Source organism: Labeo rohita, chromosome 5, assembly GCF_022985175.1.
Source record: "Labeo rohita strain BAU-BD-2019 chromosome 5, IGBB_LRoh.1.0, whole genome shotgun sequence".
Lineage (NCBI taxonomy): Eukaryota > Metazoa > Chordata > Actinopteri > Cypriniformes > Cyprinidae > Labeo > Labeo rohita.
Genome location: NC_066873.1, coordinates 39,735,710 through 39,748,731, shown reverse-complemented (window position 1 = coordinate 39,748,731; position 13,022 = coordinate 39,735,710). Strand labels below are relative to the sequence as shown.

The window sequence follows — 13,022 nt, the reverse complement described above, 5'->3', positions numbered from 1 at the left end:
TTCAAAATATACCTTTTTTGTTAAGGGTGTTTGATCTTCTTTGCATGTTCACACTGCAAAGACTGGGTCTTGTTGGCTACTGCTACAAGTTTGGCTAGTGCTACTTATCTGGTTTTGTGGTCCAGGGTCACATATAATGTAAGAATGATTTTAAATAATACCTCTTTTTAAATAAATTAAATTAATTGACAGGGTTTTTAAAACTAACCTACAGAATATATGAAAATATTAACTTGATGGCAAAAGACTTGAGACTCATAAAAATGTCAGCAACACATACAATCACTGATGCTGTTATCCACAGTAAATTACAATGAACTTATTACAGGGACATATTAGAGCAATAAACTTATTACAGCAAATGCTTCACTCACTGAACTGAAACCTACAACCTTCAATTACCATGCAACATGCCAAACAACTACATTAAAATATAAAATTAAACACTCAGCTTTCAGCATAACATCTTATACCTTTTTATTCTAAAACACAAATTTCACTTCACTTCACTAGTGCACAATATTCCCTGTCTATTTTTTTTTATTTCCCTGTCAGTCTTCATTTAGGAAGTATTTTTCCAGAAATTTAATGAAGCACTGCAACTGACATAATTAAGACGTAATTAAATTAAAAACAAAGGAGAAATATAAAAATGCTGATTTAAAGATGTTGGTTGTATATAGAGAAACAGGCAAGTTGAAATAATGTGGGCTGGTTATAGCAAAAGCATACTGCTTAATTCCCCTATGGACAAAATTAATAGGATTTTTATTTCAGGAACTGTTGTGCCCTATATAGCTGCAATTCCTTCTCCACATCAGCAGGGGGCTTCAGCACATTGGACAGCGCCAACACTTCAGCACAGAGGACAGCGACACAGGAGGAAAAACCTCAAGGCCTTCAGAGTATCTGCTGTTCTAAACAGTATGTTTACAACCTTTTATGCCATCAGAAGAGAAATATTTCGAGATGTACTTCATAGGGAGGCTCAGAAGCAGCTACTTCCCACAAAACATCCTGATTCTACATAAGCACGCTCTCACTAGCCAACCATAAACCATTCAGACATTTACATATAATTACACATCTCTCCACACACTCACTAAAATCTGGATTTCACATCACTTTGTTCACTTTAGTGTACAACTTCTAGATATGTATATATTGTATTTATTTTCTTTATTCTTTTTTCTGCCTTTATTTTCTTTGTTAGACATAGCTTTTACAATATTTCACTGCCATTTGTTTGAGCAGCAACTAGGACTAAACTCTGAAACATGTAATTTGTCAGCTTTTTTAACATACTGTTTCTGATTTTCTTTCAATGATAACAATATGGTGTAATTAATTCAATGCTTAGATTCATGTAGGTTTAGGGTTAATACAAATACCATAAATATAACATCATAAGTAAAAATATTAAATGTAATTGTTTTTAGTAAAAAATAAATAGATAAAACTGTCAGTATTTAGGACATTTAAGACAATATTTTCACTTGTAGTATCAAAATGCACTTTTTTATGTCAGAGATTATTGTTCTTACAGTATATTAAAATAATCACTTGTGCATTACTGTGCATTTTCAAAAGTTAGAGACCAGCTGTCTTTTTTACATGCCGTATTTAGATGCATTTGGAACTCATTTTGGACCTTAATAACAGTTAATATAAAAATGAAAGTTGCTGATTCGTTGGATGAACCCAAAAATGTATTGTATATTTGTATTAAGACATGATCTGAGACCAGCATTATTTATCATTGCTCACATACTATTATTTTTTAATATTTTCAACTAGACTTTATTTTTATATATTCTGTTTTCATTTTAATTTTAAAGTTGTGTGTTTTTGTCATTTTCATTAGTTTAGTTTTTTGGCTTATTTCAATTATTGTGTAGTATTAGATTTTGTTTTCATATTTTCTTTTTTCATTCTAATTTTAAAGTGTTTACAATTTTGCTCGTTTTTAAGTTTTAGTTTTATTTTAGTTATTTTAGCACTTCAATTTTAAACAAAAATTAGAAATGGGAGCTGTTTTTACTATTTTATTTAGGTTAAATATTAATTTTAAAACATTAATATATATTATATCATAATATTTAATTTTTATGTTTTGTTTTTGTTTTTTGTTTTTATTGTTACAGTGCTTTGGTCAGTGTAAGCTCAATTTAATTGTGCTCTATAAACAAAATTTACTTTAAATAGTTTAAACTTTAAATAGTTTTAGTTTAACCCTATAACTATCACTCCCATTTTTTAACACAGACATAAAAATGCACTATCCAGATGTAAATTTTTATAATTCATGTATGAAAACATTTGTAATATGATTTTGAATATGATGTACATTTTCCGTGGTAATGCAATGTCTGATTTTAAAATGCCTTTCAAAGGATGAATTTTGAGAGTTTAAGTTTTGCACTGAAATATAATTTCTTATGATTTCAAAAATGTGATAGGGAAAAAGGCAGCAAAGAAAGGTCTGAACTCATGTTATGATGTAGATTTTTTAAGTTGCACTCTTGACATATAAAAATCTTTTACTTTTCCCACATAATTTGTAACACAAAAATATGGTAAAATATCTATTTACGAGTCCTAGACCTTTCCAACGATGTATAGTTTGTCATGATTAGATTAGGATTTATTTGTAATATGGTGAAGTAAACGTAGGCGCCCCACAGGGGGGACGTGACAGTTAAAGGGTTAAGTTAACGATAATAACCCAGTTTGAAACAAAAATACAATTCTAAATATTTCATTAGTAATCACAGGGCTGATTACCGAAACTAAACTAAACAAATACTAACTCCTAACCCTAACTTTTGTATTGCATTGGTAGTACATCTTGATAGACAGCTTTACTGTTTGTCACAATCGAAATCATCCATGAGATTTCTGAACTTTTCACCAATGTGACTGTGTGATGAAGTAGGATGTAGGATGTAGTACAATGAAATGATCTGTGGGCCAGGGTTTGTTTAGGACACAGCACACACAAATGTACATACCTCAATAACCTCCTTCCTCATGTTAACAATGCGGAACCAGTGTCCCAGCCGCGGGAATCCATCCAACTCCACATTCCGCTCCTGTAAGGACACTTTACGCTTGTAAGAGAGCTGCCGACTAAAATACTTCACCAGTTTACCCTGAAAAAAAAGGAAAAAAAGAACTTTATGTAACACTCATTAACCAATATGATATTTGACATTTTTAATATGTAAATATAAGTTGAGCAATATGTGACTGTGTCACATTTCCAGATCTGTAAGCAAACTAAATGTAATGCTTGGCATTTTTATTCATCTTTCATGTCATTCAATATTTTATGATCACTTTAAGCTGATTCTCAGCATGTTGGAAAAACATGAATATTCTAAACTGGAAAAGTTTCCCAAGACAGTGATGTCACTGCAGTGTCTGTGCAAGGAAACAAGGAATACGAAAGCAACATTTAAAGCTTTTTTACTACCTCCATGAATAAACATAACACACAAAAAAACTCACAGGAGAAACTTTTTGTTGTTGTTGCTTAAAAACAATTTTAAAGTGGAAAAACTGAAATAGCATTTTCTTGTAAAATTAATTTTTAACTTTGAAAAATCCATTTTAACGTTGTATAGCATTTTCTCTTTCATATACTCTATTTATGGCTTTAAAGACTTTAACTTTCAACTATTTACATAACTATTTTGGAGTCAACAAGCATAAATGCACTAAACAATTCTTACATCAAGCAAATATTGCTAATAAAAATACTTTTTTTGGTGTTTTCTGTCATGATACACTAATTTTTAAGCACAGATGAGTTAGATTAATGCATTTTTTATTTCAAACAGGTCTATGCTGAAGAAAAAAAAGGTTTTGTGGTTTAGCTCCATTCCCAGCATGCACCATGCCATTAATAATTAATATGGCTGCATTGTTTGACCATATAGCAGTTTTATATACATAGTTGTTGGGGGTTTTGCTGTCACATTTAGAAATGTTAGACATTTTAAGGTATTTCACAAGTGAATACTCATGTAAATACAGAATATTCATTTCTTATTGTTTAACTATTTAAAATAAAAAAGTGATAACTGCGGAAAAAAAAAACTGATTCTTAAACATACTAAATTATCTGTACACAGTAAACATTTATTTACTGTGTAAATTGCTTAACTGAACTTAGCCATACAAATGGTTTCCCTACGTTGTAGGAAAACTTTCTTTTTTACAACATGCAAAACATGGATTTGTTGCGCTCTCCATACAGTGCATGAGGAATAATATCACACACTGGATGCCATCAAAATATATGTTGACCCTTTCAAGCTAATGAGTAAATAATAATCAGCTATTTCATCATTTCAGCCTTATCAGTTTATTGAAGACTGTCCATCTACATCTGTAGTCTGTTCAGTTTCATTTGTGTTGAGTTGATCTCCCATGGCAACACTGTTCGCTCAATGTTACTGTATGAAAACAAAACACATTGTCTGTGGGTCCCAGCTAAAATAATGAAAGATTAAAGCCTGGAGATGTTCCTTCTAACATACATTTTCAGTCAAAGTTCTCAATTCACACCCTGAACTAAATACCCTTTCTGAACTGAAATGGATTGACCCAAATCCATGTCACTCTCCCTTGTTATTTCGGAACAGCTGCAGGTATATTGCGAACAGAACAGATTAATTCTTTAACCCAAGAAATACCACACTTTTTGTCAGCCGAACCCTTTTGACCTAAAATATTAACAAGTAACTCCTTTTAAAGTAAATATTTCAATAATTTAACAACACATTGACACTTTGAAAGTTAATTGTCACATGACATGCAGGTAAACAAATATTTTATTTTAATTTTAATTTTACTATGATTCCCTTTTCACCTAAAATATAAACAAGTAACTCCTTTTCATGTAAATATTTCAGTAATTTAAAGGAGAAGTCCACTTCCAGAACAACAAATTACAAATAATTAACTCACCCCCTTGGCATCCAAGATGTTCATGTCTTTCTGCCTTCAGTCGTAAAAAAATTATGGTTTTTTAGGAAAACAAATTTCAGGATTTTTCTCCATATAATGGACTTCATTGGTGCCCCAAATTTGAACTTCCAAAATGCAGTTTAAATGCAGCCTCAAAGGGCTCTAAATGATACCAGCTGAGGAAGAAGGGTCTTATCTAGCGAAATGATCTGTCATTTTTTTCAAAAAATAAAATTTTTTATACTTTTTTAAGCACAAAAGCTTGTGTAGCACAGGCTCTGGGATGCGCGTCCACGGGTCGTTCTTGAATGATTCGTTCATTTTTTCATTTTTTCTATTCATTCATTGTACTGGAATTAGTTCACCTGTTTCGAGTCTTTGGGTTTTTCGAGTCGTTCGTTCATCTTATGGGGCTGTCACGTGATGCTGATTTTGCTAAAATTAACGAAATGACTTGAAAAAGAATTGTTCATTTTGCTGAACGAGACTCAAAGGTCTGAGTCGGTAAAATGATCCAAACTTCCCATCACTACTACAAATCACGTCTTCAAAACACCACAAGTTCATCATCTGTGTACTCTGGCTCAAAAAGGTAGAGTATGTCGAAAAACTCCATCTTATTTTCTCCTACAACTTCAGAATCGCCCAACATCATTGTACCTTTTTGTTTGTAAACAGCGTTTGACTTACTTGCACTTTCTTAGTCTTTGCTCATTCGCTTTGTAAACACTGGGTCTGTAGTTCCACATGACCTTTCAACGTGATTCAATAGTAAGTGAGCGCGCATCCCAGAGCCTGTGCTACACAAGCTTTTGTGCATAAAAACACATTTTTATTTTCCGAAAAAAAAATGAATGATCATTTCGGTAAATAAGACCCTTCTTCCTCGGCTGGGATCATTTAGAGCACTTTGAAGCAGCATTTAAACTACATTTTGGAAGTTCAAAATCGGGGCACCAATAAAGTCTGTTATATAGAGAAAAATCCTGAAATGCTTTCCTCAAAAAACATAATTTCTTCACGACTGAAGACAGAAAGACATGAACATCTTGGATGACAAGGGGGTGAGTAAATTATTTGTGAATTGTTGTTCTGGAAGTAGACTTCTCCTTTAACAACACATTAAAGGAGTTATTTTAACAGTTAAATGTCACATGACATGGTGAACAAATAAAATATTTTATTTGAATTTGAATTTTTTAACTTTACATTTTTATGATTCCCTTTTCACTTAAAATAATATTTTAATATTTTAAGTAAATATTTCAATAATTTAACAACACATTGGCATTTTAACAGTTAAATGTCACATGACATGCAGGTAAACAAATACTTTTTTTTAATTTTATTTTAAATTTTTTAATTTTACATTTTTATGATTCAACATGACTTTTTTATGATTTTTTGAGATATCTGTCCTTTATGGAAGCCAATAAATGAAAAGAATAATAATTGCAGAATTTTATCTCACAATTCAGACTTTGTTACTCGCAATCCTGAAAAGAATAAAACGTCAGAACTGTAAAATCTAAACTAAGAACTTCTAGATATAAACTTCCAATTCTAAGTTTAATTATGAGATATATATTACGAGACTCAGAATTCAGACTTTATTTCCCTCACAAGTTTGCAATTCTATTTTTTTCTTCAAATTCTGAGTTTGCATCATGTAACTCTGTCTTTTTGCTTCCATTACAGAAAAATAAATAAGATAACTTTGACTAATTTTACCTGTCTGACTTTAGAATTGTGACATAAGAGTCTCAGCTACCTTTATTTTTTTATTCTGTGGCAGTAATGGGCTCCCATAGTCCAATACAGTAGATTCATAATGTAATTTAAGTCAATGGCAATTTGTAAGCAAAGGATATGCTTGTTTTAAACCATTAACCATAGAATATTGTGAACTTACAAAACAACTTACTATAATAAATTATAATCTTTGATTAGAAAATACTACCGATTCTATCAGTATCTGCTGTATTTGAATGACATGGTTTGTCTAGACCACTGCTGCAATACACTTTAAACCATGAATGAGTTTTTATTATTTTAGGTAAAAGCTTATATTGTTAATGAGGGATCACTGTACTGCTGGTACCAAATACCATTACGCTTTGAGCGTCACTGGTGCCTGGAAAATTGAGGACGCTAATGCACGTACATCACCAGGTAAACAAGCAAGAACCCCCTGATAATATCTAATGTTTGTAATTATTATTCCATCAACATGAACAAACAAAGTGCTTCATTGTGACATACTGACACTAGTGACGGCCGCACTCAGCAGCCAATGGAAAACGGGTATCCCCACGTCAAGAGAACAGAGTGCAAAAATACTAGAGAGCTTCTGAAAAGCAGACTGTCAAAAAAAGGCTAAACACTATGCCAACATGCATGCAACACCACATAATCATGATCAAAAGTACAACCTTACTCAAAACACAGATATCATCGCAAAATAAAGCAATACTATATCATAAAAACTAAAGAAAGACAAATATAGTCAGGTAAGATATTGACAAGATATTGATGGTAGGTTAAGAAATAGGTGTCATACAGCTTATGCATCAAGCCCATAAGCAGAAATCACTTTTACTTGCATTTGCACAGACCTAATCTAATGATCTAATGTAAAACACAGGGAAGTTTTCTTTTTTTTTTTTTTTTTTTTTTACAAGAGCTGTATCCAGTGCTGGGCTTGTTACTCAACAAATATTGAGTAATAAATTACTCATTACTAGTTACTCCTTTCCATTACTTTACTGATTACCCCTGGCCAACAGTACATAGTTACACTACTAGTTACATTAATTGCATAATTTTTTACAGCCAGTGAATCCATAAAAGTTACTGGCTCAAACTGATGAAAAGCCACAATTTTTTTAAACAACTCCTGTTATTTAATAAAGCAGCAACATAGAAAATGCTGCAACAGGGCTTAAGTAGGTAAAACCAACCAAATGTTGGGATTCGCAGTAGACAAAGTTTTGGTACCATTACACAATTTACATGTGACATTGATGTTTTAGTCATCCTTTCTTCCAACAAAATTAAAATATAGGCTGTATTTCCAGTCGCTATATGATGTGGGCTTTTCCATCTTCCGATGAAGCTACTGTAGCTTGCTGCATTGGTGATGTCACGTGTGTCACGACAATGATTATGAAAATTGATAGGGATGACTGAATTTTTAAAAGTAACTAACAAGCCTTTTTTTAGATGGTTGCTGTAATATTATTACTTACATTTTATTACTAATTAGTTACACTACTACACTCTTAATAATAAAAGGATCTTTACTGGCATCGATGGTTCCATGAAGAACCTTGAGCATCCATGGAACCTTTCAAATGCTGAAAAGGTTCTTTATAGTCAAAAAAAAGTTCTTTAGATTTTTAAAAAAGTTCTTTAAAATGGTTCTTTTCACTGTTCACTGAAAGGTTCTATTGGGAACCCAAAATGGTTCTTCTATTGCATCACCATCAAAAACACTCCTTTGGAGCCTTTATTTTTAAGAGTGTAGTTAACAGGGAAAGTTATTACTGTAATGCGTTAGTAGTAACTAGTTACTGCCCAACACTGGACTGGCTGTATTGTAAGGTTTTGAGATACAAGCCCAATTCCACAAATGTGTTTTGTATTTTGGTTTTAAAGACCTAGTTCAAAACTAGTATTTTAAATGATGTAATCTACAGTATCTGTCAGAACAGACCAAACCAATCATTTTTCATCACTGATCATTTTTCCTATGTTAGTCTACCATTTTGCTGTATTATTGTTTTATGGCTTACATTTCATTGAAAAGCCAATAAAATAGAGTCTGTTCTTTTCAGTAAATCATAAATATACAGTGTAACCATGTGGCTGAATAGATTCCTGAATGAATGACTCTTATGAGTCGGTTCTCTTTTGCAAATCAAAAAACATACAGCGGCACCAATGTAGTTGGACAGATTCTTAAATGAGTCTGTTCTTTTAAGCCAATTAATAAATATACAGCGTGAGTAAAGTAATTTGATTCCTCAGTAAATTACTTACATGAATTGATTCCTTTTAGTGAATTAAATAAATATAGTGCGTTTTCACAACGTGTTATTAATCGGCCATATCGGCGGCACTGAACGTAAACAATGCTGCTGCTGAAAATGCTCAATTATTGTCATGTTTTGTGCTGTACTAATGAGTCGGACCGTGAAAAACATTTGGAGTATTACAGACTGCCAGAGAAGAGTGCAAAAAACTGTCTGAGGAACAAAAGGCGCTTGTGGTTGGCCAAACTGAACCAACATTTGTGTTTGTTCTTATCATTTCCTGTCAGGTATGAGGAAATATGAGGCTAATATCGTAATTAATACTGCTTGTACGTATCTTTACCACCTATTAACTTTAGTTTATCAAAACACTGCACCCTTTCCTGCTTACTAAGTCCTTCCCTATGTGATTTAGCAGCTTCCACACATTTTTTCTGTGGTTTAGACAGCATAAATTAGCAGGACAATGTATTCAGAAGTACATTAAACATGCAATGCATGCTGTTTTTGGCCAAATCGTGACGTAAGTACAAACCCTCTATTGTGGGATCAGTGTAGTCCAGCTGTCTAACGAATGATTTTATGAGCCAATTCTTTTTAGTAAAAGAAACACTTATGAATACATAGTTCCTGAATGAATCTGACTCACTTGAACAGCGAGTTAATACTTTCATCCGGTTGTTTTGTTCAATTGTTGTTTTGTTATAAGGCCCAGGAGACCAAAATCAGTTGCCTATTTGCAAATTATTCATGACTAGGCCTATATATATAACTAGCGTTTTTTTTTTTTTTTTTTTTTTTTTTATAATGAATATGCCTGTTATTTTATTTTACTTAGACTTAGTTTTACAGAGTTCTTAAATGTCTCTGTGCAAACGCAAATTTTGTAGCATTTCAGTGCTGTTTTGTAATCTGTTCTGTTGATATCTGAAATTATCTCATCATTTGGCAACAAGCTGTTCAAGGCAGAAACATGAGCTGTTAAGTGAATCAGAAGTAGCTCGAATCGAATCCGAAATCATTTAGAATAATCGGAAAATGAATCGATTCCCATCCCTAAGTTTGGGCACATGACATAAAGAAAAGAAAAGAGTTAAAGACGTTAAAACAAAATGCGTTTTGTTCTCCGTTCTCCCCTGAGTCTATTATCCTGTCACTATTAAAAAAGCATCACATCGGGTCTTTGAAACCGCATATTTGGGCGACCACTACAGTACTAGGCTATAGCCTAGACAAAATACTGCCATCGAATCAAAAGCAAATATCTGGGACGTCACCTCTGGTTACATAACACAATTTAAAACGCTCTCGTGTTTATATTGTACAAAGGAGCGTTTTAATGACGAGGATGCTTTAAAAGCGAGGATATAAATTAATGTCAACAATAGGCCCCTTTCGGTGTCCATGTTCTTCACCACCTGCAGAATGCGCAAGCTCGCGCCTCTCACTGCAGCGCGCAGCTTCTTCATTTATTACGCCAATACAGTCAATCCCCGAGATGCAACTTTAATTGATAACACATTGAAAGATGCACAATTGCTTAACGCGTACTACGCACGGGGTGCAGCATTCACATTTGGGCTCAGGCAAATGGATGCTTGCTTACCTCCAGCGTTCGGATTTCTTTTTGTGTCAAGTCGTTGGATGTGGCACATTTGGTCCTCAGACCTTCCAAGCTGGAGATACTAATGTCTATCATGTTTTGCACCAGTTCGCACTGCTGCAAGGCTTTTTGCAAACTCAGATGATGCTCGTCGCTTTTGGTCATATTCTCCTCGTCCATAATTTGTGAGCAGTGGTCCGTCTCTGAAGTGCAGGCTACTTTTGTCGCTCAATCAGATTAGAAAACACTTTGATGGTGCGTTCGTGAAAGCACTAATAACGGTGTGTGATCATGAAAAACTAGACTCTACGTGTAAGGCGATTCCATTGTTGATATCCTGATATCCTGACGGTGCTGTCATCAGGGTTGCACAGTTTATGTTTGATGCTCCGGCTTGACTCTACCATAATACACAGATATTGACGGAAGGCAGGAAAAAATACAAATCAGATCCTCGCTGCGGTGCCATCAGCTAGATCCACTGCGCGCGTGTGAAATGCAACACAAATTGAGACATCTTTGTCACAGATGATAAAGGAGAACGCTAGGTGTTTTTTCTTAACGATAACGTCTGATTTGACTGCACGTATTCCCCTTCTGGAGCATCATCAGCTGCATCCCGGCGCTCCCCCATCACACCGACATGTTCGCGTCAATCAAATTCACAGCAACAGCATCAGCAGCGCATCGCCGACACAAGCAGGAGGAGAGAGTTCTCGCGAGATAAGCATCAATGCAGTGAGCTCACTGTTTGAACTCGGAGAACCTTCTTTTAATCAAACCGCTGTTTTATATGCTCAAGCTTTATATATATATATATATATATATATATATAAAAGTAGTTGAACTGCCTGTCAAACGGAAGTTGCCCCACTGCATCGCCAAGTGCAGCCCACTTTAAAATTGACAAGCATCATCTTTATCAATCATATGTTGGAATTTACAGCAATACAAACTGCAGAACAGGTGCATCCATTTAAAACAACAACAACAACAATAACAATAATAATAATAATAATAATAATAATTATTATTATTATTATAAAGACTGAATTACCACTGGTTTTGGATGGTTTGGGATGATTGAAGCAGGGTTTTTTTTTTTTGTTTTTTAGCAAGCAGTTTACTTGGGTTCTAGGTTCACAACAAACTGGGTTCACAACAACGTCTTAAGTAAAAAAAATGGTTTACTTATTTAGAATTATTATTTATTATATAATGAATATTTAGATTTTTAACAAATTATTTATTTTTATTTACTATTATATAATTATTATGTATGTAACTTTATTTATTAATTATTAAATGTTAATTTTAAATTATTAAATAGTTTTAATTTAAATTATTAATAGGTTAATTATTTTAAAAAAACTGAAAAGCATAAATGCCATACACACACACATATACACACAGTATATAAACTACCAGTCAAAAGATTTTTTAATGTTTTTTAAATTAGTCTCTTCTGCTCACTAAGCCTGCAATTGTTTGATCCAAAGTTCAGCAAAAACAGTACAATTTTGAAATATTTTTTACTATTGAACCCTTGTGCAACATTGTTTGACATTTTTGTCATTTTCAGTCTTGTTTTTTACAGTCATTTCACCTGTGTATTTTTATTGGAATTTTACTATTTCACCTCCATTTCCTTTAATAAATCTGTTTTGCACTAGGTACAAAAAAAGTGTAACACTCAGCAGAATTTGGACAAAAATGTCCCCAATGAAACTGCTATTTTTAATCACAGTACCATTCAACTGTAAAATGATGCAATTTTTGTTAATAGACTTTCATTCTGTTGGCAAGGCTTCAAAATTATTTTTTTTTATCATTTTTATCAGATGGTGCAATTTTTTTTAGGTTTGGCCAATAAAGCAAATACTCGCTTTATTCCTGTTTTTTGCTTTGCATATTATAGAGCCAATTGGATAAATAATGCAGCTATAATTATGTGAGTGTGTTGGTATGGATGTGTGGTTTGTATGTGTCATAAAAAAAAATTGTGTGTGTGCGTGTGTTCTTGTAATATTTGAGAGAGAAAACCTCTACCACAAATCACAAATCCAACCACTGTGTGCACCAGCGGAGTTTTGCTGGCATCTTATGGGGAAAATTTGACACTGGGCCCAAAATCTTACTGAAAGCTCATTTTCTGAGATATCAACCTCAAATTGGGAACACATCTTGTTTAGATTTATGGCTTTGATTTTCTAGCAGGTTTAGAGTTCAACATGTTTCATAAAATATATATTTTATATAAAATATAACATATGCTTAATATAAAAGCATTTTCATGAACTTAAACCTCTATAACTTTTTTTTAATTTCACTTTTTAAACTTCTTCTACTTCATCAGTAATCTGCCATGGGTTCTTTAAAATGAGACCAAACTTCAGTCTGTGCTCTCACAC

General features: G+C 33.1%; 1 protein-coding gene across 2 annotated transcripts in view; it reads right to left on the bottom strand.

The window, feature by feature from the left end:
- The window catches only part of ksr2 (kinase suppressor of ras 2), a 123,352-nt gene extending 112,042 nt beyond the window's left edge, over positions 1–11,310 (bottom strand). For both annotated transcript variants that reach the window (XM_051110462.1, XM_051110463.1), the window contains exons 1-2: positions 10,615–11,310; positions 3,012–3,152 (exon numbers count right to left, since the gene is read on the bottom strand). In XM_051110462.1, coding sequence (XP_050966419.1) covers positions 3,012–3,152; positions 10,615–10,791 — 318 coding nt within the window. In that variant the 5' untranslated portion in view covers positions 10,792–11,310. The remainder of the gene's footprint in view (positions 1–3,011; positions 3,153–10,614) is intronic.
- Between the last annotated feature and the right edge of the window lie 1,712 nt (positions 11,311–13,022).